We start from the raw sequence: 27,295 nt of genomic DNA, 5'->3' as shown, positions 1-27,295 counted from the left end.
TGAAAAGGAGGCTCAACTAGGAATCCTGTAGCCAGCTGAGCTGACCTACCTCCTTTTCAGAGCTTCTGCCTATGCCCCGCTAGGGAGAGCATCCCAAGATCACCCACCTGCACAGGCAGGGCGAGTTCAAACGCCATATGCCACCGCTCCATGGCCACGAGTCCTCTAGGACCGGTACAGAATGCCCTTCTCCCGGGCCATGCCCCTAGCCTTACCATCTTGCCCACCTCCATGGTGGGAGGGCTGCCGTCGCCCGGGTCCCGCCGCCCCGCGCCTCCCCGGCCGGCGGGGCGGGTCTCTCTCGCAATCTTCCTACCGCAGCGGTGGGATAGACATGTTCGGCCCCTCCGCCAAGCTCTTTCCTCCGGACCAGGAGTTCCAGAGAGGCAATAGGAAGGTGGCGGGTGTGCGGGCGACCAGGAAGAGACCCTCCACGGCAGCTGGATTGCGACGCCTCGCCAGGCGCAGCGCCGGAGCGAGCGAGGACGCGTCTGCCTGTGTGCTCTGAATGACAAAAGGCGCTGGCGCTCCCGCCCAGCCTGAGCCTCCTCCCTCCTCCTTCGAAGGACAGGGAGGGCTCCTCCGAGCAGATGCTCAGGCGGCACAAAGGCACCGTGCAGAAGCCACAGCCGGGCGAGGCCCGTCACAAACCCGGCGGAAGGAGGGAGGAGGAGTTTTTTTGCTGCGCCCGCGGGAGAGGGAGGATTTTCCTGCCTGGAGGGATCTCCAGAGCGGCTCACGGTTCAACGCTGCCGCCTCAGCGACATTAACCATTTGGCACGCAAACGGATGGCCACTGGCTGGCGGAAAAGGGGGGGGGGCTTGCGCCGCTGATGGGCGCTGAGTCTAAGACCTCCTCAGAGAGGTCCTGCGCGCGTGACTCTGCCGGGTTTCAGAGCGTCCGAAGGGTAATCCCTTTCCCCCGTCCCGTTGAATGCTCTGTCACAGCAAATACGCGTCTTTCACAACCATGTAAATTAGCCGAACGGTCTTGGTTGTAGTCAGGAAAGGCGCTGAAATGTTTGACCGTCAAGTAGGAATTCCCGCTTCTTTCCAACACGCCCCTTCGCGCCCATCAAATTCCATGGCTTTTGAAGCTGAAGGGAGAGAGCCTCGGGAAAGCTACATCAGGCCTTGTGTCTAGATGCTTTAATGGTTGTTTTGGATCAGCATCCTTACTCCCAATATAGCACTGTCCTCACTTCATCAGCGAAAGCCTTCACTTTGACGATGAAAACAGAATGTTGTTCATGTCATCTGAATAAAACAAACTGCAACAGCTAACCCTAAGTACCAATATCGATTTCATGCATAGCTGCAAATCTGAAAAAGGCTCATTGGATTTTACTTGTAAATTACATTGTAAACTGAGTTTGACTAAACACAGAAATGCATGAAAGATTCTTCAAAGTTACTGGATGAAAACTGAAATAACGATAGGCAGCCAGAATTTTGAAGCAGTACAGAGCAGAACTGTGAAAAAAAGCACTTGTGATTAAAAGGCAGGTTTCTTGTCTTCACACTGAGAAAACTCCCAGGGGCTAATTCCTCTTATTCCACTGAACTTTACATAACGATTTGGACCTACAGTCCTGATAAATACTAAATGCATTTTTTTTGCACTGCAGTGACAGATTCAATGCCCTAAAGTTCCTCTGCTCCCATCTGCACAGATTTCCCACTTGATTGCAAAAGCAGTCTTGCAAAAATTGCACATGGCTGCTTATTTCTACTTCCTCTCCCTCATCAAATGCTAAGTCATTCTCTCTCCCCCCCCCCAAATATACAGTACAATTTCATATATTGGATCTTTTAATATTTTTGTCTAAAAGTTTTGGGTGCTATTTTTAATACATGAGAATTGCCACTGGAAGATTTGAGATTAGTATTTTATATATTTTACCTCTAACAAAAACAAATTGGATCTAGGAACTAGCCCTCCCCCCAAAAAATTTGGGAAGCCTGCTTCCTCTATTTATTCTCACAATCTAGTAAATAAAATTCTGCCAGTGAGGCAAATTACACAATCTATATTTAATCTTTCTTTAAAAACATATTACCATTATTACCATCCTGCAGCATATAATTCTATAGAATTTCCACCTTGAAAATAAGAAATTACATGAATTTACGTGAATGTACAAAAGGATGCTTAAATCTTGAGTGACTTGTAATATGTAGAATATGTTAATTCATACACACACACACAGAGGGGGGGAATGTAAGATCTTCTGTTTTTTGATATCTTCTAGAGAGCACATATTTATTACAGATGCTTTTACAATACATGGTTTCATTTATTCTGACTATAAGCATTTCACTTTTTAGTCAGTCTTTAAAGTCTAAATTAATACAATCTTCTATCCACAAAGTCAATACCTGAAAATTATTTCAAGCAGAAACAGTCAGCAAGTCATAACTAGAACAAGTTAATAAAAAAGCTAAGAGGGAGTGAAATGCCTTACACAAAAGAAAAGCCTTTGAAAATTTAGACTGTTTTATATGTACACTGTATGAATCTGTAAGTCACAACCAAAAATATGTGTATCACAGGAAGATAGAAGTATATACAGTACATTTGTGCTTATTATTCAGAAGAGAGAGTTGAAACACACTATAATTCCATAAGCTTAAAGCAGCCAAAAAGCTTCAACAGCTTTGAAGCCAGCTGGATCTACAGAAAGAGTAATACAGAGTATATATTCATAAAAGACTGTGTCTGCCAACCCCAACTTGATTATTTAACTAAAGTATTAGGGTATTCAACAACGTCCCCCACCTCAGATTTCCCTTATTGAAAAAGCATAGCTGGAAGCTGCAATGTGCAGCAAACAGGAACAAATTGTCCAAATAACACTGAACAAGAGCAGAAAGCTTCCACAGTGCCCACGCCAAGCGGAGTTGAATGGGGGTTTGGGTGGATATGCAATTTCCTTCACAATTAAATCTCAATTGGCCAACAGCCAACTCCTCCAGAAATAGAAGCAAAAAATCTCATCTCAGAACAGGCTGATCCAAAACATTATATAGGAGGCTTATTTTATGATGAAACATGTCAATGTTTAATTAATTATCCGTCAAATTTATATGGTCTATCTCATGAAAAGGTTACTCTGGGCAGCAGACAGTAAGATTATAAAACAGATAACATCTAAAAATTATTAAAATAATAAAAATCACAAAAGCTAAGATTTTAACAGCAGATATTAAAAACAATGGTGCTATTTCAGCAGCAGCACAAACTATCAAATTTTGCACAAACTACCAAAAGGGTGAAAAGCCTAGTTACCTTAGCTCTCTAATACCAAAAAATTCTTGAGTTACTGTATATTCTGGTGGAACTTTGCATTCGTGGTTAAACAAATGTGTCAGAGGCATATTTCACATCTCTAAGCAGCAGCACCACATCTTGAAATAAGACAGCACCAGAGTGTTAGGAATCAAGCTTGTGAATAGGCTGTGTAACACTGTCAGAGTCTAAGCCACTGGCACAATTATTTGAATGAAAATTGATTGGCAGATAAAACTGATAGTTGCCTGTAAATGACATATTTTATAAACCTAGTTTTTAGAAACTTAGAACTTACTTCCTGCCATGAGCTCAGAACTGAAAGCAATATGCTAGTTGTTCTACCATGATTATAATACTGAGCTCTTTTCTGAATATGATTTGGGGAAGGTTGGAAAAAGCAGTACATTTTATCAAATCTATAAAACTTGCGTTTCAATTGTTTTTGAACTATGGAGAGGAAAAATCAGAAACTGATTTATCTGATAAAACACAGAACTATAAAATCCTGACTGACTCAATTCTTCTGCTTTCCCAGTCCATTTTTACTTTTTGTTGCTGAAAAACTGACAACGATGAAAAATGATTCATAAGTGCCAGGTTACTTTTGAAATTATAAGCCATTAATGCATTAACTTCTTTTCTGAAATATTCATTATATCATACAGATTTAGTCTTGTCAGCAACTGACCCAATAAGAACATGCAAACAGTCCCAAATCATTTATTTATCACTGTAGAGTTGCTAATCTGCAAAAATTACAGGAAAACCTTTTCTCAAACAATAATACTTGTTTCTCACTACTCTTAAGGGGAAACAAAAAAGGAACAACTTTCAAATCACTTCCAATTCCGGTATGTTACCCTTTGTCAGTTATGAGATATGGAAATAAGAGTCAAGTCTTTTTCTTTCCCTCAAGGAAGAGAACTAAGTTGCCAGATTCTTTCCAATCTAAGGAATGGTAAAGGTTATGGAATGGATGAAGCAAAGGAAGAGAGAATTGTTGTTTCCTTGCAGCCTTTCTCTTAAATGCTTAAAAAAAGAGCTGGACCATCTTTTTGCCCAGGGTTATATGAATCCTCTTTCTCTTATTACCTCACAAATTTGCCTACACTTAGCCTTGATGGAACTGGCTGTGTAAAATTAGACAGATAGATAATTTCAGATCAACTGTAAAGGACATGTCCTCCTCTGCAATTTCATCCATGGCTGAATTTACAAAGAAAAGCAGCAGCTGCAGATCAACTACATTGAAAAAAGTTACTAGTCTTCTCTCTGCTCTCCTTTCAGTTCTAATCAACTGTTGTTAATCTGAACAGAGAAGTACCCACCTGTAGCTGAAAATCTTTGCAGTATTGTTCTTAAGATAAACATTTCTTACAATACCATACACTAAGGGGAAAAACCAATATAGATAGCACATCCTTATCAAAGGCTTCACAGCAACTGATTTAAAAGAGTAGGAACAGTTTGGGTTAATGGAACCCTATTTTAAGAGAGAACAGAAAAGTATTCTAACTGTGAGTAGAATATATCACACTCAGGCACAAACTAGTTTATTCACATTGCTTATGACTTATACAGGTCAAATTGGCACAATAAATGAATGTAACTAATGGATTTGGCTACTGGGACTTATACACTCTGTCAATATGGAAACAGATGAGCAATTTCAAATGAAAAGCAGGCATGAAATTTCTTTTTAGTTGAGACTTCCCTGCAGTCAAAATTGAGAAGGAAGAACCATCTCATATGAATGAAGAACTAAAAATATGCCAAGAAATTGGAGTGAAGGGTCTAATGAAACACACAGAGCCACAATTACCATTATTTATTTCTCTACAGATAAGAATAAAATTCTTGGCAAAACTTCCTTCCTTGGAAGGCCCAAAGACCAATGTCTGCGTCCAAAGTATATTTAGAATGCAAAAGCAATATAAAATCTAGAAAAAAAATGCTTCAAATTCACAATTCTGGTGGCTCACCTTATACAACAGAAAATAGGAAAAACTACAAAACAATTCCTAAAAATGACTTATTTTGCTTTAAAGAATATCCTCCCCAATATGTAGCAATATTTGAAACCCTAGGATTAAAAAAATATATATAATATAGTTAATACAATTAATATTTATCACACATGAGACAACAGAATAAATAAAACAAACTACAGTGTTTTCATTTTAAATGGGCAGTCTGATCCAGGAGTAATTTTTCCTTGCAAATGTGTAATGCATTTGGGTAACTTTCCTTAAAACCAGGTTTACAAAATACTCCAATATATTTCAGGAAGAACTAGAAAGGCAAATGAGAAAGATAACCATGACAGGTAGTCCTCAACTCATTATTAATCTATGTGCATGCACACAAACACACAGAAGTAACAGAATGTTAAAAGCAGAAGACTTCTACCATCCTTTTCATTAAGTATCACTTTGCATTCCTCTCAACAAAAACAAGTAGTGAGGCTGCTGATAACAGAAAAAAAATTTCTTCTAATAACTAGGAATAAAAATGTACTGAAACCGCATTAGGGTATTGGAGAAAGCAAGTGATATGAAGTACGGCTTATAAAGAAAACTTTGTTCTATCAGTGCCTGCTGTTCACTTGACAGCAGGCAAATAGTGAATTACAATTTTACTCCCCCTCCTTTTAGCCTTGGATTTAGCAACTCCTTCCTTTTCACTAAGAGTCTCCCCTTTTCAAAGTCCCATGCTAACTATAAAAAGTTCCCCTGAATTTAAAATGATATTCTTCCACAAAGCTTAGTTTGTCCAAATTTGCTTCTATTACTACATTCTGAATGAATCTAAGATTGCCTTCCTGTTTTATTTATTTCCTAACATTTATTTAGGGGAAAAAATATCTTCCTTCTATGACAACAACTTGAAACGAGAAGGGTACTCTTATGCTTACCAGCAAGGAAAAGAAGAAATAGTCATCTTATAGGACCAATTAATTCACTCTTGAGAAAATGATCCACACAGGCACTTTCCAAGTAGACTGCCAAATTCTAAAGAAGTAGCCACTCAAATACACTGAAGTTAAAAACCAAGCTACACTCTACATTAAGAACATGTAATCACAGAATGTTGCCAAAGGCTAGAACAACTTGTAGCAATGCACACTTGAAAATTTAATTTTGTCTGCAACTGAAAATGAATCAACATGATTCACAATTCCAAAACTAACATATAGATTGGAGTGTAGTTTTTCTGTTTGCTTTTGTGTTTTTTTCAAGATTTGTGATAGTTTTTCACCTTGCAGAACAGGACAAGAAGCAGTGAATGGAAACTAATAAAGGGGAGAACCAACCTAGAACTAAGGAGAAATTTCCTGACAGAACAATTAATCAATGCAACAACTTGCCTGCAGAAGTTGTGGATGCTCCAACACTGGAAGTTTTTAAGAAGTGGCTGAACAACCATTTGTCTGAAATGGTACAGGGTTTCCTGCTTGAACAGGGAGTTGGACTAGAAGACCTCCAAGGTCCCTTCCAACTCTGTTGTTCTGTTAAAATGTATATATAGTATATATTGTATTGATTATGTGCCATCATATTGATGGTAACTCTTAGTAACCACATATTTCCTCCAGGATAACCTATTCCCAACCTGGCCTTTCAGATCCTCAAACAGTGCATCCATCATCACTGTAATTGACTCCTCCTCCATCTTGTTGTTGATCATCTTTTCTCTTCCACCTTAGCAATAGCAATAGGACTTAGACTTATATATCACTTCATAGTGCTTTACAGTACTCTCTAAGAGGTTTACAGAGTCAGCATATTACCCCCAAACAATCTGGATCCTCATTTTACCGACCTTGGAAGGATGGAAGTCAACCTTGAGCCGGTAAGACTCGAACTTCTAGCAGTGAGCTGAATTAGTTTGCAATGCTGCTTTCTAATCATTGCACCACCAGGGCTCCTAACATTATAGACTTCTAACATTATAGACTTCTCAAGAGAACTAGGCGTAATGGTCATTTATGCCTTGAGAGAGAATTCTGAATTGATTTTTTCTACAAAGCATTTATTTTTCTTGGTTGTCCATGGCATTCTCAGGAGTTATTTTCAACACAGTTAAAAAAAAATGCCAATTCTCTTTCTACGTTCTTGCCTTTTTCTGTTCAACTTTTACTTTCACTTCCATAGAGTGTCATAGAGAAAACCATTGCCTGCATGAATGATTCTGATCTCTAATAACCAAAGATATGTCATAATATCTATGCATACTGAGTATCTTTTTCCAAGGCTTTCATTACTAATTACCAAGTGCCAGTATACGGCATATTTTTTGACTGCTACTTCCTTTATTGTTAATAGTGAATCCTAAAAGACAGAGGTTATCTCCCGTTTGATGTATAATCTGGATTGGATAATCCTATTATTTTTGCTGGCATAGGAAATTAAAGATATTTTATGAAAGACTGCACAATCTCTTTTCTTCAATATTGGTATGTATGTCAGCCCTTTGAGGTAGACCAGACTAGGAAACCAAACTTATCAATGTTAATACTATTTTTATTGTAAGTTTACAGTAGCAGATTCTTGCAAGTCTGAATATGCTTCCTTCTTCCTTCTCTCTATCTTTGTGAAAACTAGGGAGGGTCAAGTCTGAGATGCTTTTCTAAATTATATTTCTGTGATGGATTCACATGTGTTTTATCTGACCATTGTCTTAGTTGTAGCTCTTTCTCTTATTCCTTAAAGTAATTCCTACTGCCCATTTCAATGTAGACTGATCTCTTCCAATCTCAGATTTGTTGGCATTGTTTGATTAGAATGTTTATTGATTCTTCAATGGCTTACTATATTTCTACAGACACTAGAAATTCCCGTAGCCTTCCAACTTGGTAATGAATGGAGTGCTGATCTAGCTTTACCTTCTAGTATTAGACAGTCTATCTAGTTAATATCTTCAACATTCTAAATAATATCTTTTAAGGTGTCATCTCTTCTGTTCATAATTTTAGTGTACTCCTATCTTTAACTGATATCTGAATCAGTTGTTCTTTGTCCATTTGCATCCTTTAACATGCTAATTTGAGACTGGAACTTCCATTTGATTTCAAAGATCTTTTGGAATACTTTCCTTAGTTTTTCTGGATCTCCAGATAATCTTCCATGTCTTTACAGATATCATCATAAAACTGCTTATTTTCTTGTCAATCAGCTCTCTGAAATTGTTATTTTCTGAAATCTCTCTCTTTCTTGACTTCGGCTTTCCTTTGCCTCCTGGGAATTCTCAATTTATTTTGACAACCAATTTCCTTTCATTTATACTTTGGTTTCTGGCAATGTCTTTTCGCATTCCTAACAACTTTTCTTTTCAATTTCATACCACAGTCACTCTGCTTCCCTGTCAATGAAGTTTAGGACTTCAAAATGATTATTACTCTTTTGGAAAATGGAAGATGTATGTTCAACATATTTGGAAACTGATTGGCTTTCCTCCACTTTAGCTTGATTTGGAACTACCATGTAAGCAGTTTGTATTTTGTTCCATAGTAAGCCTTTAGTCATTTCTTTGCTGTTATAACTGCTCTCCACTTCCTTGTGCCAATAATATAGCCAGTTTGATTTCTGTGTACCCAATCTCGTAATGTCCATGCATATAGGCATCATTTTAGTTGTTGGAAGATTGTGTTAGGGTTGAAGAAATTCTTGGATTGGCAAAAATCCTACTTCTTTCCAGGTTCCTAAGCTTTGCAATCTAAGTATATTTTCCTTCTTAATAAACATCATTTTAAAGGGTTATTTGCAAAGTATAATTGATAATACTTGATTGCTGATGGTATTGTACCTAAGTAAACATTGCTATATCATTCCTGACTCTGAAAGCAATATTGTTCCTTCATTTCTTTTGTATCTTGAGTAGTAATCAGTCTGATGTTCTGATTGAAAGTCTTTTTCTTTTCTTTGATGCCTAAGATGTCAATGTGTAGTCAATTCACTTAGTCTTTCACTGTATTGAACTTTTCTGTGTATATGGTTCTATGTTTCCACTATGTTTTCTTTAGATTTTCTTTTCCTGCATAGCAACATCAGCAATTAGCCATGTCTACTCTAACCATGCTGTAGTCTAGCCACACCATAAACACCATTCTTACTCCAAAAGATCCTCAATGTCATGGGCACTTCATTTTATGATGATGAAACTGACAGCTGAGCAGCTTCAGGCAGAGGAGCCTGTGCACCCCCATCCCCCAACCAGGAGACACAGCTGCTGCTGGTCTTAAAAGATGAGGAGTCTGAGCTGCCACCCCTTCCTAGTGCAAGGGCTTTCTGTGAGGACAGGAGAGCAGAGCAAAGCTTCCTTGGAAGAAAGAACCTTATTTTTCCAAATGAGCAACACCAGGGTGGCTTCTAGATAAGAAGAGAAGCGATCTCAAGCCCTTCCATTGGCAGCAACCCTTTGTTAATCTGGACTCCATGTGCCTTGTGCCTTGACTTGAAATCTTGTGACTGTGATTCTGGATATAGATTGGCTGATAACCCTGCCACAACCTTTGGACTTTGCCTGACCACTCTTGTGCCTGCTGTTTTGAATTTGGACTCTCTCTCAAGACAAGCTTACTGGACTTTATGGGACTTGATTTCTTGTGCATGTGTGTGCATGCATGTTTGTATGCATCTTTCCTTTGCACTTGTTTATTTGCTTGAAAACTCCCTAGTAAACTGTGCAAAAATTCTCTGCATGTTTGTGAATATATGGCTTGAAATAGGACATTCAGCTCTTACTCATGAGGACATTACGGACTTGACAGACCCATCATGCAGCACTACCTCATCAATTTATCTTGTCTACAAATTACGGCACATAATGTACTACAAAATGAATATCAAAATGCTTACTTTTTAATACATTATGCATGCTTTTCAAAGATTAATGTAATCTTTATCATGCTGGCTTTATAAATGAACAAATGGCTGGTAAACTTTTAAATAAGATCATAAGAAAGTTTTTGTTGTTTACTCCAATATTTTCTCATACTGGTCACTAACTCTAGGATGCTTGTAAACAGAAGAGAGATGTATCATTCTTCTGCAACTGTTCACTTGCACCTGATTTTTGGAAGCATGCTGTGCCCAATATGGAGGTAGAGTTTAGTTTTCAAGACTATATCCCTTAATAGACCTTTTCCAATTAATTAATCCTATTAAAACTATGAATTAATTATTGCTTTGATAGGTTATCAATTTTACAATTTAAAACAGCTACCTGCAACCTTTCACTGCATGTTATCTAAGCAAACATCAAGTACACAACTGGTATGAGTGATAAGTTGTGCTTTTAGTTATTCAATTTATTTGCTTTGTTTCATCCAATATTTCAAGTAATATACATAACAGTTCTACCATTACAATTGTCCTATAAGGGAGACTAGGCTAAGAAATATTCTCAGGCCTAATATAGTCTATTGAGATTCCATGATTGGATTTTCCCAATCTTAGTCCATAATTTCAATGACAGAACGTCCTAACCGCACTCCACGAAAGCCAGGAAACAGGAACGTTGCAGTATTCAACAAGTTTATTCACTATGATGAAAACGAAGTTAGCACTGAAAGGATACTCCATCTATTGCCCTAAATACATTGCGCCACCACGCCCAGAACACCCCCCCCCAATTAACGATTAAATAGACAATTAGTTTCCACCCGTACCACGCCCCAGAACCGCCTCGTGATAGACCTCCGCCCTAACCACGGCCCAATCCAGCTAGCACTTATGTTCAATATTGCATTGAGTCCAGGTGTTACATTCACACCATGCTCGTTCCTACAGGCTCGGTAGCTCCAACGGACTTACTCCCTTTCTATATCATCCCCCCCCTTTCCATCCTGGCATCTAAGCTTTGTCAGACCCAGCGACCCAATTCCTAACAATCACAGAGTCACGGTTCCAGCAACCCAAGTCATGGCAGTATTGAGATCATTCGGCTCCTCTCGCATTTTATTGCTGCGTAGCATCCGCCCGGCTGTTTTCTGTCAACGTGAGATGGCCACATGACTCGTTCGGCTGCCGCTGCGGACGCCCTAGCACCACCTTCATATCGTTGATGGCGATGTAACTCGCGAAGCTACCGGACTCGGCTGGAGCACATGGAACCTTCACTGAGCTTCGGAAGATAGATATCACACTGGGTCTGACATTCAACCACTGCCAGAAAACGGATTTTCTTCCTAAGGCAATGCTTTGCAACTAAGGGGCCCTTCTACTGTGTGCACAGATTGCATAATCAGGGTGGGTTTTTTGCCTATTCCAGTGGCTTGTTTTCTTTCCTTTTCTTTCTCTAGAATGTCTTTTCACTATTACAATACTGTTTAAAAACATTTATCCTTTCTCACCATATAAACAATACTTATTTATAAGTATTGTTATATAATACCATATATTATCGTTACCCTTATCATATCATATAAAACATGAATGAATACTATTAGTTTATTTTTAATGTTACACTTATTTAGCATTAGCTATTTCCTGCATTTTTTAGAGAACATACCTCAGACATGAGTCCTAAAAAATGGAATTTACAGGGGGAAGACATTTTGAAATAATTAGAAAGCACCAATTTCATGAAGACTGTTTCTCTATACAGCAAGTAGAGCATACATGAGCAACCAAAATTGTTTTTAAACCGTATTGAAAAGGTTTATTTTCTTTACCATATCCATATCTGAATTCTTCTCTTTTTCTTATTTTTTCATAAAGTCAAACTCTTGCCAAAAAATGTTCCAGATGATTAATGTACTTCTCAAACAAAACTATTAGAAAAGACTATAACAAATAAATTAATGAATTATATTTAATTTCCTTCAAAAGCATTAGGATTAACTTGTCAGGGAACAGATGCCAACAGCATGTGAATTCCACTGCTTAAATCAAACAAATCAAATAAAAACATTAAAAATGTTATTAAGTTATTGCTGTATATTTGAGAAAAAAAACAAGCTTTAAGAAAAAAGTTATAGCAGAGATGCCTATAGCTCCCAAGTATTGCTTCTTGGAGGTCCTTGAGAGGTTCATGATTGCCATTGGCTTTTAGCTTATGTTTTATGACAAAGAAAGGTTCCCAGATGAAAGCCTTTTAATGCTACTTATCAAAATGCATTGTGCTTGAAGGAAAACTAAAATCTAGACAAGAACTAGAAGAACAGGGTATTGATCTATTATGGTGGCCACACCTGCAAATTCAAATGAGATATGAAAAAAATGCTAAAACATCTGGATTCTATAAAGAACAGACAGAATTTGACCAGATACTATTGGCATCAGATGAAAAATTGATTAAGAAACTGTGTAAGTACATGCTAAGTTTAAAGATGGAAGAGGAACAAGTTAAAGAAACAATAATAACATGGGCAAAAATTTTTTAAGAATAACATAGAACAAGAAAACTGGCAAAGACTTTGGGAAAGAAATTCTAAAATAACAAAGGCGGTGGCTAAAGTATATAAAATGTTTTACAGATGGCACTTACCACCTGTGAGGTTAGCAAAAATGTTTAAAAATATGTCTAGCAATTGTTGGAAATGTAGACAAAAACCAGGCACATATCATCATCTTTGGTGGACATTCCCTAAGGCTAAAAGATTTTGGTCAAAAATACATATATGGTTAGAGAAAATGACCCCCCCAAAAAAACAACGTAGATTTTAAGCCAGAATTATTTCTGTTAGGTATAATTACAGGAAATTATGAGAAAGAATGTATATATTTAATGTTACATGTATTAACAGCAGCGAGAACTGTAGTTGCTCAACATTGGAAAGATGAAGAATTACCAGCAGAGGAAGAGATAATCAGGAAAATGTTGGACTGTGCAGAAATGGACAGACTTACATTGAAAATGAAGGAGAAAGAAAATTCAGAATACTTTAGAACAGAGGTCCCTAACTTTTTGGGCACCAGGGACCAGTTCCGTGGAGAGAGGTTTTCCGTGCACCGGAGGGTGTGTGGTTTAGTGTGCCACCTGCATCTTGCGGATGAGGCTTTGCTAGTTTGTGCGGCCCGGTTGCTGGCATGCCATGGCCTGGTACCAGTCCATGGATCGGGGGTTGGGGACCCCTGCTTTAGAACATGGGATACATTTTATCAATGGCTAGAAAAATGAGGTAGAAAGAAAGGAGTTTAACATGTATTAGTAAGCTAAATATTGGAACCCAGACAACATGTTGCTGATAAAATATTATGTATTTGTGATTATAAAAAATAATAAAATATGGTTATAAAAATGCATTGTGCTAGTCACTATATTTTCTTTAATGGCCTTTTTCTGAAAGAAAAAATGACAGATGTCAAAGTAGAATAGTTGCTCAATAAAGGATGCAATGAGAAGCAAACCTGAGGGGTCTAGCACTGTTGATGTTACCTAGTTAGGGTAAGAAGAACTATACAAGAATGAGCTTAACATCCCAGATAACCACAATGAGATGGTCACTGACCTCGAACCAGACATCCTAGAATGTGAAGTGAAATGGGCCTTAGAAAATCTGAGCAACAACAAAGATAGTGGAGGTGACAGTATTCCAGCTGAGCTATTCAAAATCTTAAAAGACGATGCAGTAAAAGTGCTACACTCAATTTGCCAGCAAATTTGGAAAACTCAACAGTGGCCACAGGATTGGAAAAGGTCAGTTTACATTCCAATTCCAAAGAAAGGCAATGCCAAAGAATGTTCAAACTATCGCACCATTGCACTCATTTCACATGCTAGTAAAGTTATGCTTAAAATCCTACAAGCTAGACTCCAGCAGTATGTGGATCGAGAACTACCAGAAGTACAGGCAGGATTTCGAAGAGGCAGAGGAACTAGAGATCAAATTGCCAACATACGCTGGATCATGGAGAAAGCTAGGGAGTTCCAGAAAAACATCTACTTCTGCTTCATTGACTATGCAAAAGCCTTTGATTGTGTGGATCACAACAAATTGTGGCAAGTTCTTAAAGAGATGGGAGTACCAGACCATCTCATTTGTCTCTTGAGAAACCTATATGCGGGTCAAGAAGCAACAGTGAGAACTGGACACGGAACCACTGATTGGTTCAAAATTGGAAAAGGAGTCCGGCAAGGCTGTATACTGTCGCCTTGCTTATTTAACTTATATGCAGAGCACATCATGAGAAAGGCAGAGCTAGATGAATCAAAAGTTGGAATTAAGATTGCCGGGAGAAATATCAACAACCTAAGATATGCAGATGATACCACTCTAATGGCAGAAAGTGAAGAGGAACTAAAGAGCCTCTTGATGCGGGTGACGAAGGAGAGTGCAAAAGTTGGCTTGAAACTCAACATTAAGAAAACCAAAATCATGGCATCCGGCCCTCTCAATTCCTGGCAAATAGATGGGGAAGAAATGGAGGTAGTGACAGATTTTATTTTTCTGGGCTCAAAGATCACCTCAGATGGTGACTGCAGCCAAGAAATTAAAAGACGCTTGCTCCTGGGGAGGAAAGCTATGGCAAATCTAGACAGCATACTAAAAAGCAGAGACATCACCCTGCCAACAAAAGTGCATATAGTCCAGGCCATGGTTTTCCCAGTTGCAATGTAGGGCTGTGAAAGTTGGACCATAAGAAAGGCTGAGCACAAAAGAATTGAGGCCTTTGAATTAGGGTGCTGGAGAAGACTCCTGTGAGTCCCTTGGACTGCAAGGCGTTCAAACCGGTCAATCCCAGAAGAGATCAACCCCGACTGCTCTTTAAGAAGGCCAGATCCTTTGAACTATGGTGCTGGAGAAGACTCCTGCGAATCCCTTGGACTGCAAGGCGTTCAAACCGGTCAGTCCTAGAAGAGATCAACCCCGACTGCTCTTTAGAAGGCCAGATCCTGAATTGAGGCCACCTAATGAGAAGGAAGGACTCACTGGAGAAGGGCCTAATGCTGGGAAAGATTGAGAGCAATAGAAGAAGGGGACGACAGAGAATGAGATGGCTGGATGGAGTCACTGAAGCAGTAGGTGTGAACTTAAATAGACTCCAGAAGATGGTAGAGGACAGGAAGACCTGGAGGAACGTTGTCCATGGGGTCGCGATGGGTCAGACACGACTTCGCAATTAACAACAACAAAAGTTAGGGTAATGAAATGTTTGCAAGAAAACAACCAAGGACCCCTCATTTCAAACCTGAGCTACAAATATTCTCCTTCATTGATAGAAGCAAATCTGTCTATTCAGTTACCAACCCAGAAAATCCTAGAGATTAGGAAGATCTGACCCTTAATCAATAAATCAGCAGCATTCACTTACTGATTTTTACTTGTGCAAAGCAGAACCATGGACATTAATATTTCATCAATAATAAACAACAATTCAGGAAGGAAAAATATATTTGGAATCTACTAGACAACTCCAAATAGCTATTATGCAGAATTTACAAGGGCTAACTGGAAACTCAAATACTGTAATGATTATTCTGGAAAAAAAAGAGTAATGGAAGAAAAGGGAGGAGAAATATTAAATCAAATTATGAAAGAACCAGCTTTCAATAATTTTAGTAAAGTTTTCTGAAGCATTTGCTATGCTATATTGGGACTTCAGAAATAAGAGAAAATGTCAGCAAGAGTCTCTAGGGGATGTTTACCACCACTCAACTTAATGAGTGTGATCAGGACTGAACACTCACTTGCCTTGAATAAGGCAGATTTAGTTATGTACTATCACAAAAAAAATGGGATCATCTTAAATTTTGACATTTAGCATCAAATACAGAAGTATGAAGACCGATTTCAGAGTACTATAAGCTCCAGCAATGCAGCCTGGTTTCAGTGCATAACAAAGAAACGTATATATCATGCTATTCCTCCCTACTTGTTTCTGAAAGTTATTTGTACTTATATATTTTCTTTGCTCATCCTAGACTTCAGAAACACGAGGGTTTTGACTACAATATTCTCATATCAGCCAAGGGACTCTCAAGATCATCTTCAAAAACCTGGTAAAACCAAGAATTGGGCATAGCTCATTTTAACCCAATAGGTTATGTATTCTTGGAACAGAAGATAGTCGAGGTTTGCTATACTGTACATACTTTGTGGTCAAATTTCTCCAGACTTTAGGGGATTAGTATTGACATGCTAAGCAGGCTTTTGGCAGATGTTTCACTCCATTTCCCTGTGAGGCTTCCTTAGAACGTGCAGGGGAGATGGTGTCTTGTAGCATTTGTAGTCTGCATCACATATGAACTTAGAGGAGTTGGTTGGTGAATGGAGATTTCCCCTGAGGTGTTGATCAATTGATTCTTGGAGATTTTTATTGGTTTGATTTTGTTGATCAATTGATTCTTGTCTCAATTTTGATTGGTCTTCTTCATCTGCTTCGGGGTTTGGGGCAAGACAAGATGGTAGATGCTATTCAGCTCAATGGCTCTGTGAACAGCACATTTGTTTGCGTGACTTGATGCTTAACAGTTGAAGTTCATTAATCATGCTAAGCCATGATTTGTTTACACATAGTTGTTGAATATAAAGACACTTAACACTAAACCATAATTGTAATGATTGTAAGACTTGTATCAGAGAGACCCAGTTTCAAGACATCCCTTGACCACAGAGCTCATTATGTGATTCTGTACCAGTTATACTCTTGTAGCCCAACCAATATCTGAAGAATAATATTGTGGAGAGACCCTAAGTTCACCCCCCTTGAATTCTCAGGAAAAAAAAGATATAAATGTACATGTATATAATAAAGCTAAAGCTCAACTAATCATATTATGGCTTCTAGCATAAAATGAGAACCTAACTTTTGAATTACAGAGTACTCCTATCACTAGACCTCTAAGAACATTAAATGAAATGCTCTAACAAGATGAATTTATACAATTATTTCCTTTAGTTTGAACTTCAGTGTAAAACTGCCCTTAGCCACAGTTTGATTCTTTTTTGTGTATTCCATGTGCTGAAAATTTGACCTGTTATAAATCAACTTGGCAGTGTGCCTATAATATTTCTGCACTATGACCATCAAGCTCAGTGAGAAATACACTCTTTCACATCAAAGATAACACTTCATATTTAACGCATGTACTACATAAATCCCATCTTATGATACAGTATTAGCTTCTCCAAAACCATTTTATTGGGTTGTTTTCAAGTACATAAAAGTCAGAGTAACCCCATGCACTTTTTAGAAAAGATAGAACTACAGTATCTGTACTGGGAAAAAAGCATTATACCCTAAGAGTTTTCCCCCCTCCTTCACACCCTCTTTTGTTTGTTAAAAGCTGCCTTATTTCTGAATGATAAATATTTAATGTAGTATGTTCTGAGCACAAATTGATGGTTGTCAATATTGGCCACAATAATGGAGCTATTTTTATCAGAAGCTATAACTTCAGTTTTCAGAATCTGCATGCCTTTGCCATACAGGAAGTAGTTCATCTTCACATGCAATGGATTTGCCACATTCACATGTGGTGAAACCACAAAAAATGAAAATACTACTATGAGAATGATGCCATTCTTCCTTAATGAAAACTGCATCTTAACTGTCCTTTAGCAAGCTTATGTCATCTGTATACCTATTCCCCATTCAGATCACTGCCATGCTTCATAATTAATTTTCAGGTGGTATTCAAATTAGTTAATCAAAATCTAATCAATTGATAAATATTTTTAAAGGCATTTCTCTTTTGGTATATTTCCTTGCTGGCCAATTAATATTTGCTTACTTAAGTAGAGATACCATCTTGGATGTAGTACTTTGTGATTTATTTATAAATGATTTTTTATTTTTAACTCCATATCCAATATACTACATATCCCATCTTTCTATTCTAATGAATAAAGGCAATTAACAACATATTGAAATAGTAAAATATAAATAAAAGTACAAACATTAATCTATAATTAAAAGCCTGGAGTCAAAAATGCAACACCCATGGAGCAGAGTCCATAATCCAGGAGTAAATAAGAAAAGCCAAAAATATGGTCATTCGTATCAAAAACAAGGTTGTCTATCAATTGGGATATCTTCTAAGTAACCTGTCCTGCAGAACTAAAGCCAGGAAAGTTCACAATGGGAAAGGCAATCTTTTGGCTGGTCAGTCTGTAAGTAGTTTAGATTTTAGATTTGACTATCATCTGGAAATTTCAATTGATATAAAACTCAGCAGCAGAATTTGCAGAAATAAGAGAATCCCATGCAGTACTTTGCCTTGGCGCAGAACTAGGTGTCAATTTTTTTCTGAGCAGAAAATAAGTCCTGCTTATTACAATTAACGCCCAGTATGTCTTAGATTAAGGCTACTTGAGATAGCATCTTTTTCTATACACATTGTATTGAGATGATCTGCAAATGTTGCAACTAACACATCTGGCGGTGACTCTGGATTAAGCTTTAACTCTTGCAATACCAAATCTCTGAAATGCACTCCCTGCAGAGTCAAGGAATCTTATAATGTTACTGGTAACTGTTGGTTTTTACTTGCTTTGTGATTTTGTTACTTTAACTGTTATTGTCTTGATTTAAAAGAGTTTGTTTGTTGTTTGATAGTTGGTGGTATACCAATTTAAAGAAATATCAACATCTTAAATAATGCTCGGTAAGCAACTGGTAGCTAAGGAAGGTAGATTTGTTTCTTTCTTCCTGCTATTTCTCAAGGTACTGTCTGAACCAAATGGAATACAAGCTTCAGGTAAAATTGGTACCTTGCGCTGTTAGCAGTATAGCTGCTGCACCTTTCACTTATTGACGCTTCTGGGCACTAAGGCAATATGTGGTATACGTTGCAATAGTCAATGCATAACTGCCAGCAAGTTCAACAAGCCTAGGAAGGGACATAGATGATGCAAATATATTCCTTACTATGAACCCAACCTGAGAATCTGTGACAGCTGAGGATGAAGAACTCCTAGGTTATGGAACTGCTCTTTCTGGAGGCAAGTATCCACATCCCACCCACAAAGAGGCAAAACCTCAGTTTCCAAGTCCATTTTTTTTTTCATTTACCAACAATATCTCTATCTTGTCCAAATTTAATAGTACTTTGCTCCCCTCATCTGGGTCATTATTAGACAAAATCCTAATGTACTAATTGCTTCCTGGAATAGTTGAGTTGAATTTCACCAACTTTCAGAATTCTGCAAAACACTGAAACAGCTAGCAATTTCACACTGATACTGTATATCATACTGAAAGCCACCAGAATGAACTAGTAGGACTATCCTCCCATTCAACCATACAATAAAACATACTCAAACTGTCCTTTTCAGTTAGCAATCAGATAATCAATATCATTTAGTTATGTCTGAAGTTGCAAGGTCACTGTCTTCTCATTGGTCTTTCCAGTAAATGGAGTATTTGAAGCTGCCCTACAGTCTCATAAATCTTTTGGGGAAATGTAAGCCATCTGCAAGGAGAACAGTCTCCTTCATCAAAGGGCAAGTCTCATCTTGGCTAAGTTAAGCAGCTAGTCAGAGCAAGTGTTGAGTAGGCAGGTAGCAGTCCAAAGTTCTCTATATACCTTGTTGAGTTTCTTGAGTTTACAAGCCCCAAATAATCCAAATAACAGCATAAATGGTTGCCAAGTTATATTCCTGTGACTTCCCCCAACATTAGAATCCAAGGCTAATTTATTCAGAAATAAATTTACCATAAATTGTTTCAGTCCTCCACTCTTAGTAAATCTTAATAAAATAAATGATTCATAATATGAAAAAGCAATGTCACCTTGTTCTGCGCAGAAGCAATAAAGGCAGTGAAGTAGTATGTTCTGCACTGCTTTCTCTATTCAAACAGTCTGTGTGCTCAATGTGCTGCATCCTGAGATAATCCACTTGTACTATAGTTAATGTTCTATCTTCCTCATTACGGTTAGCTCTCTAATAAATGGGACTGGCGCAACTCTGCAACACGGCAGTGAATGCTTAGAAACAATAAAGTCAGTCATGATTTCACAATATAGAGGATGAAGTGAAAAGTCTCCAGATGCAGGAAATTATTCAGATTCATTAGGTTTGTGGGTCTAAACACATTACATAATTCTACCATATTATATTACATTACATAATTCTACCATATTATATTACAAGGTTCTCTTTTATAGTGCTGGGATGCTTTCATCAATAACATAAACCCAACCCATTTTCAATAGGACCACAAATTTGCTTATCCCTGCATTTCTAACAATGTTTCATAAATCTCTGTCTACATTCCCCATAACAAAGATGAGGGGATCTGAATAGATAGTACAGTCAAGATATAATGTAGCCAGGAGGAGGAAGGAGTATTAGGTATGTTGGCACCTTGAGTATTTATAAAAATAATAAAGATGAGATAAATAAATAAATAAAGGTAGTCCTCAACTTACAACAGTTCATTTAGCGACCGTTCAAAATTACAACAGCACTGGAAAAAGTGACTTATGACTTTTGCAGCATCCCCATGATCACATGATCAAAATTCAGACACTTGGCAACTGACTCATATTTATGGCGGTTGCAGCATCCTGAGGTCACGTGATCCCCTTTGCAGCCTTCTGACAAGCAAAATCAATGGGGAAGCCAGATTTATTTAACAACCAGGTTACTAAAATAAACAACTGTAGTGATTCACTTAGCAACTGTGGCAAGAAAAGTTGTAAAATGGGGCAAGATTCACTTAACAAATGTTTCACTTAGCAACATAAATTTTGGGCTCAATTGTGGTTGTAAGTTGAGGATTACCTGTAAATGGAATTCGGTACACCAATATAACCCAATGCAGAAACCACACAAAACAGGATGTTACAGTATTTCCTTTCAGTTTTCCCCATTATAATCTTTTATATCAACTGTATAATGTGGAACTATCAGATTTTTGTTCTATTCATTAATAATGGCCAGATTAAACCCTCCTTTCTTTGGTTTTAAGAAATCAGAATTTCAGACTCAATTCACACTTCTACTTTTCTTAAATTTGCTCATACATATATATATATATATATATATATATATATATATATATATATATATATATATTAGAATATTTGGCAAAGAGGGGAGGAAAGCCTGTGGCTTGGTGATTAAATCACTGCCTAGTATGTAAACTGCCCAGGTTCGAATACCATAAAGGGTATGGCTAACTGAAGAGAGCAGAATGAGTTCGAAATGGCCATCTTAGTCTCCCAATTTAATTCTTTAACTCTTTGTCAGAAAAAGAAATTTAAATTAGAATATATATAAATTAGAATAGAAGCAAAATATTTTTCTTCTCTCATATATAACATTTTATTTCTAAAGAAGCCCTATAATATAAGCTAGAGAAAATTATATAATGATAACTGTAACCTTATAAAGTTCAGTAACCTGGTGAACAGGCCACATACATGTATTTAATAATGACAGTCCTCAGCAACACTCAATTTACCTTCCCAGACTCCACCAAGAGAGTTGGCTCACCTCTGTGTAATGATACCACAAGATATAAACAGAATACATGTCAGAGAAAACATAGCAAATATCTCACATATTTTAATTTGGGATTAATAATCATTGCTTGTTTCTAGCAGTTAGATGTGCTGCCAACAGAACAGCTAACTTCATATACCACAATAGTAATGTAGGCTCCCATAAAAAGATTTAATCTCTGTACTGTACGTTGGGATCAAAATTTCCAGAATTCCAGGATTCCTAAATTGATTAAGGCTGTTATAGAAACTGGTGCTTAGCCACCACAATGGTCGATGCCTTAATTCATCTTGGATTACCATTACATTTTATCAGCACAAAGGCCATGGTGAAAGTACCAGATGATAAGCACTGTATTCTTTTTTTAAATACAAGTTTTATTGAGTTTTCCAATTTTACATCAAGGTGCTTAGGAAACAGCATGGTGATGGGATAATCAATCATCCAAACACCAAAACATTTATATATAGCTCAGGTTAACTTGTTAAAATTCTCTCTCTAGTTCCCTCAAATAATATACCATATTCAGATTAATACATTTCCAGTAAAATTCAATCAATCAATAAAATTATCAATAACAATTTAACTATACAAATCCCAATCCTGTATTTAAGCTTTACAAAATTCCAATTACCATATTTCAATTTAGCCGTAAATAAGCATATTGTTTATACTTCGAGTATCCCTAATTTCCCTCTTTTATAACATAATAATTATAATATCTAAAAATAAACATATTATTCCCACAATTACATTCTTATATTTCCTAAACATATTCTATTCTTATTCTACTAGCTCCTCATTTACTTATACCATGTATTCTGTTATCACAATTCATTTACTTATTCTCATTCCATTACAAGGTAATTATTATACATAAAATAAGCATATTATTTCAAAAAATACATTCTTACTCTATTTCACATATATATTCTACTAACCGAGAATTTTCCCCTCGCTTATAAGTCTGAGTCTTAAACCTTAAGTCGATCCGTGTCTCTGAAAAGCCTTTTTAACCCATTGCATACAATTTTAGATCTCATTTTTCAGTCTCATTCTGGCTTTCTTTTTGTGCCAAGCAGGTTTCCATAACAGAGCCTCTATATCAACGAATAAATCTCCCTTTATTCCTTGTAATATCATTTGGGTCAAGGGAAAATGTCCCATCCTCTGTTTTAGGAACCTGATTCCTTTGTGGTTAATCCCTTGTTGCTTTAAAAGTTCAAGTCTCAATGTTTGATTCAGCTGGGTAACACAGTTGTGTCCAATTTTGTAATTAGTAGTTGGTTATCAAAGTTGCAGAATAAATCGTACAATTTATTGTGCAATTCCTGTTGCTTTTGAAGTTATATATGGTTTAGTTAAAGTTACTTTTTGATCATCAAAAATCTCAATAAGTTGTATATAAAGTGGTATAAATTCCTCTTTGGTATTGATTAGTTCCTCTTCTGTTGTTTTTTGGCCTGTAGGATAGTCAGTTGAAGTCTGGAAGTCAGTTTGCAAATTTAGAGTAGGGTTTCTGACTTTTATTTCTATAGTAATCTCTTTTATTTTAGCACATACTTGCTCAGTGGCTTCATGATTTTTTTCCAGTATAAGTTTACAGTTAAGTTGTAAATAGGGTTTCTCCATTTCAGTAGTAGTTAGAAGCAGTCATTTTATCTTTTAGTGGAGGCTATATTTAATAACAGTTAACCAATGTCCACCCTCACAGTTTCTAGCAGCTATATTAACTTATCTTTTCCCTTTTACGATAATTTAAAGGTCAAAGCCAACCTCAGCATCAAACAAGAGAAAGCAGTTGCAGTATTAAATTTCACCACAGGATGTCCTCAGTAGATTATACAATCTTTTCCCAGACACCAATAAAATAAAATTAAAGAAATAGGAAAAATAATATTCTCCACATATAAACTAGATCAGGTAGTAAAATTCTGTAATAGGGTTTTTTTTTCAGGACCCCAGAGTAGCTACAAGTAAAAATAGTCATTGAAGTTAGTTATTCTTTCCTTTTATTCAAAGCTTTTCTTCCCAGACAAACAGACGCCGCTCTCTCAAAGCAGGGAAATAATTCCAGGAAGGCTTTTTAAAGGAGGAAAAAAATAGGGTGAAGAGAGGAAAGGAAAGGTCTCACCCGGATCATCAACGGTGTTTCTTTACGGTTAGATGTTTTTGTGACTTTCGGCTGGTGTGGCTGTGTGATTGGCCATCTTACTGGGTGATCTTTGCTCCGTTGGCCCTAAGGAGTTAGCTCGAGCCACGGGAGGAGCTGCCATCCTCTCGCAGTCGACGAGAAGCCTCATCGGTGGTCGCCCCTCCAGGGTGACTTTCAACCCTCTTCAGGGTCTACCAGCGAAGAAGAACCGGCCGGCGAAGAGACAACTCTATTCGCACAATTGCTAGCGCCGCAAACCGGAACCAGAAGTCGATAAGCACTGTATTCTAATAACTCTAAACAGCACCTGGTTTGGGATTCCTGATCCTGCAACTTTACAATTAAGCATTCTAACAGAAAATGAGAATGTTTAACAGGAGACAGGAGCAACAGCTTTCCTGATTTAGATATAAATGAGATTCTTGCCAGCCCTTTACCACAGTTAGCACTGTAAATGAATAGTTGAGAGAAAACAAGTCCTAGAAAACAAAAAAGTGTGCAACTAACCATTGTACACCTACAGAACAGCTTTTATTTGTAGTTTATTTATTTATAAAATTTATTTAGTTGTAGGTTTTGTATTAATTTCTAGGAAGGCAACATGCTTCTATGTTTTTTCTATGGTCTCTCACTAATTATTTCCTTTGCTCAAAGCCTGAAAAGCCAAAAAGTGAAGGTATGTAATACAAGAAAAGTAAGCCATATAAATATGGTACAACACTTCTGAATGAGGTTCCTCCATTTAGCACTAATGCCATTAGGAGTTAGCACATTATCCTATGTACCAGGAGAAGAGAAAGCATAAGATGGGTTTTGTTTCATAATTATTTTTTTTTGTTCACATGCAAACTGGAAACTCTGAAGAATTTCTTATAAGAGAGAAGGAAAATAACATCAGTTACATGAAATGTTCTGTGAAACAAGAGTAACTTTACTCCCACTCTGTCTTTCCAAATCATTTTCTGGTCTGCCAAAACCCATTACCAGCCACCTGGAAAATTTGACAAAGACACTCTCAGCCTAAAAAAGACTTAGAGCAAAGGTCTCATGATAAACAATCTGTTTTTTTTACTTTTATCACTACCACTTGCTGCTAGTCAGAATTAGGTCATCCACATACAGACTTGTATTCATTTGTGCTCCAGTCTATAAAACTGTCTTGTGTGATTTGGCCTTGGCCTAAGTTGCCCACTAAAATTTTCTCTGAATTCAGAAAGCATACATTTCACCATTTTGGCAACTAACTTTCATAAGTAATAGTTTTGGTTATAGCACATGAAAGTTTATTAGTGTTCATTACATTGCCTGTCTTGGTGGCAATGTTCACTACATATCACAACAGTATCTAGTATTGATTTTCAAGAAATTGTAGGCTTCTTTTTGAGTTTCTGAAGCAACAGATGAATAGTTACAATTCTGTTTCAGAATTGAACAAGTGTTATTGCTAATCAATAATTTTTAGCCACATCTATTAATGCCTACAAATAAACAAAATTTTGTTGCTGCTGTACTGTTAACTTTTTTAGGTAGATTAAAACATTTTTTTAAATGGTCTCCTTAGTTACATCTATTTCTCCAGCCCCAATCTTTAATTTCATCCAATGAAATGAATCCACTGCACTAAGGAATTACAAACTTCCTCCACCCAGCCTTTTAAAAGTGTGATAGGGCTATTTGTTTCTTATATGGAAAAACAAGCTCCCCCCCCCCTCCCGAAAAGCTCCCTCCACACCATGTTTCTAGCCAGGTTCACTCTTTAGTTAGGAGGAGACGGGTCTTTGACGGGTGACAACTAGGCTTCAAAATCACAGTGGCAAAACGCCGCTTCTCTTCTTCATATAGACAGGCAAAGAAAGATTGAAAGAGAAGCTGTTAATACTGAAACATTTTCATCCAAGCACAAACTTTTTCTTTATTCCGGTCTATGACAAATTAAGTCTGCTTCCACTTAAAAATCTGTGTAAGTTTGTTACGCGCCAATTAAACCCCAAAGTGTGCAAAAGTAGCTGAAAAGTTGGTAAGTTCCAACCACACCCTGATCCTTTGAACTTCCTTGTGCCACCTACACACACGCACACCCTACTCCACTTTCCCCGGCAACTTTCCCTCCTCTTCCACGCCGAAACTGTTCTCCCGCAGCCGGGTACCTGCCCTCTCTCGAAGGCGTTGCGCTCGGCAGCAGCCGCCAGGCCCCCTCCGGCAGCAGCCCGCGCGGCCGTAACACCTCCGCTGCTCACGGCTGTTGCCGAGACCGGCCCGGAGAGCCGACGGCGACCCCGCAAACTCTTGGCGAGCGGGTTGGATCCCTGCCTGATGGAACTACTCGAGCGCTCCATCTCGGCATCTAAGAAGGCCCACTCTGCGCTCTGACAGGACTGCCAATGCCGCTCCTCCGGTTGGCTTTCATAGGCTGCCATTCATTTGGCCAAGCTGCTAATTGGGCTTCAGATCCAAAGAGGCGAACTTTCTGGACACGCCCCCCTTTTTTCCCTGCCTGTTTTCCCGCTCCCGTATTTCCCCCCTTTCTCCCCCTTGCCCCTACGCCTCCTCTCAAAGGAGGAATGCTGTCGCGAGAAAGGCAGTGGTAGAGGAGTGTTTGCTTTGATGGGATTGGCTATTTCTGCAGAATCTGCCTGGTTTTTGCACGTGCGCCAACTCCGCCCACTGGGGGGGGCGCTTTAAATGCTGCGCGGTGGAAGCGCTTCTGTGGATGTGTTGCTTCCATATATGCTTAACCGTGGAACTTTGAGATCTAGCTGCTGCGGTTGTAAACCTAACTGATTTTGTGTTTGTGTAACCTCATTCCATATTGGGTTAGTTTATGGGGTTAGTTTATGGAACATACTGTGCCCAGAAATATCATTCAAAATTGGATTCAGAACTCAGATTAAGTGTGTTGAGAATAGAGCTAGTGTTTGTTGTTCTTCAGATTTTTGGATGAGAAGTGAAATGTTTTCAAAGAAAAAAAAAACCCTAAAAGTCCAGTTGCCTTTTGGAAAAGGATCTTTGGGACAACCATGATCTGGATGATTGAGACTCTCCATACTCAAGAAAGTTGGAGTTCTCACATAAACATACATTTCTTTTTTAAGAACTGGAGATAGCAGCTATACTGACATTCAAACATCTGTGACTGAGTAGCTTTACTAATGAATTGCTTTCTTCTTTAATTCCATGTTCAAAATTACCTCCAAGTTAAAGGATGTAATGCAAGATAGTTTCAAAAATGCGAAGTATTTTAAGAGGCAAGAGAACTATTGTTGTTTTATGGTGTTGGAGACCTGTAGTCAGAGATGAGATGAGGATCAGATTAGTTTGGATGAGTTATCTATACACTGCCAAATCTCTCCTGTCTGTGACCTTCAGTCAGGCAAAACCCATGTACTGAAATTTCAAGGATCTTCAGATCACTTTTATCCACAAACTTGTAGCTGTTGCAGTATCCCTGCAG

General features: G+C 37.8%; 1 protein-coding gene across 5 annotated transcripts in view; it reads right to left on the bottom strand.

Moving 5' to 3' along the window:
• Positions 1-26,263, bottom strand: part of HIP1 (huntingtin interacting protein 1) — a 75,452-nt gene extending 49,189 nt beyond the window's left edge. For 2 of the 5 annotated variants that reach the window (XR_005557035.1, XM_039346194.1), the window contains exon 1: positions 25,992-26,263. Coding sequence is in view for 3 of the 5 variants with exons in the window: in XM_039346194.1 (XP_039202128.1) it covers positions 25,992-26,261 (270 nt within the window). In the remaining 2 variants the exon portion in view is untranslated. Of the gene's footprint in view, positions 1-107; positions 180-215; positions 638-25,991 lie in introns of those variants that run through there. The other 3 variants (XM_039346198.1, XM_039346196.1, XM_039346195.1) reach the window with 3 other exon arrangements.
• Between the last annotated feature and the right edge of the window lie 1,032 nt (positions 26,264-27,295).

This window comes from Crotalus tigris, unplaced genomic scaffold, assembly GCF_016545835.1.
Source record: "Crotalus tigris isolate CLP2741 ecotype Arizona unplaced genomic scaffold, ASM1654583v1 scf7180000017987.690289119674:8195010, whole genome shotgun sequence".
NCBI classification, from domain to species: domain Eukaryota; kingdom Metazoa; phylum Chordata; class Lepidosauria; order Squamata; family Viperidae; genus Crotalus; species Crotalus tigris.
Note: the sequence above shows the minus strand (reverse complement) of the source record. Positions and strands in the feature narration are given on the sequence as shown.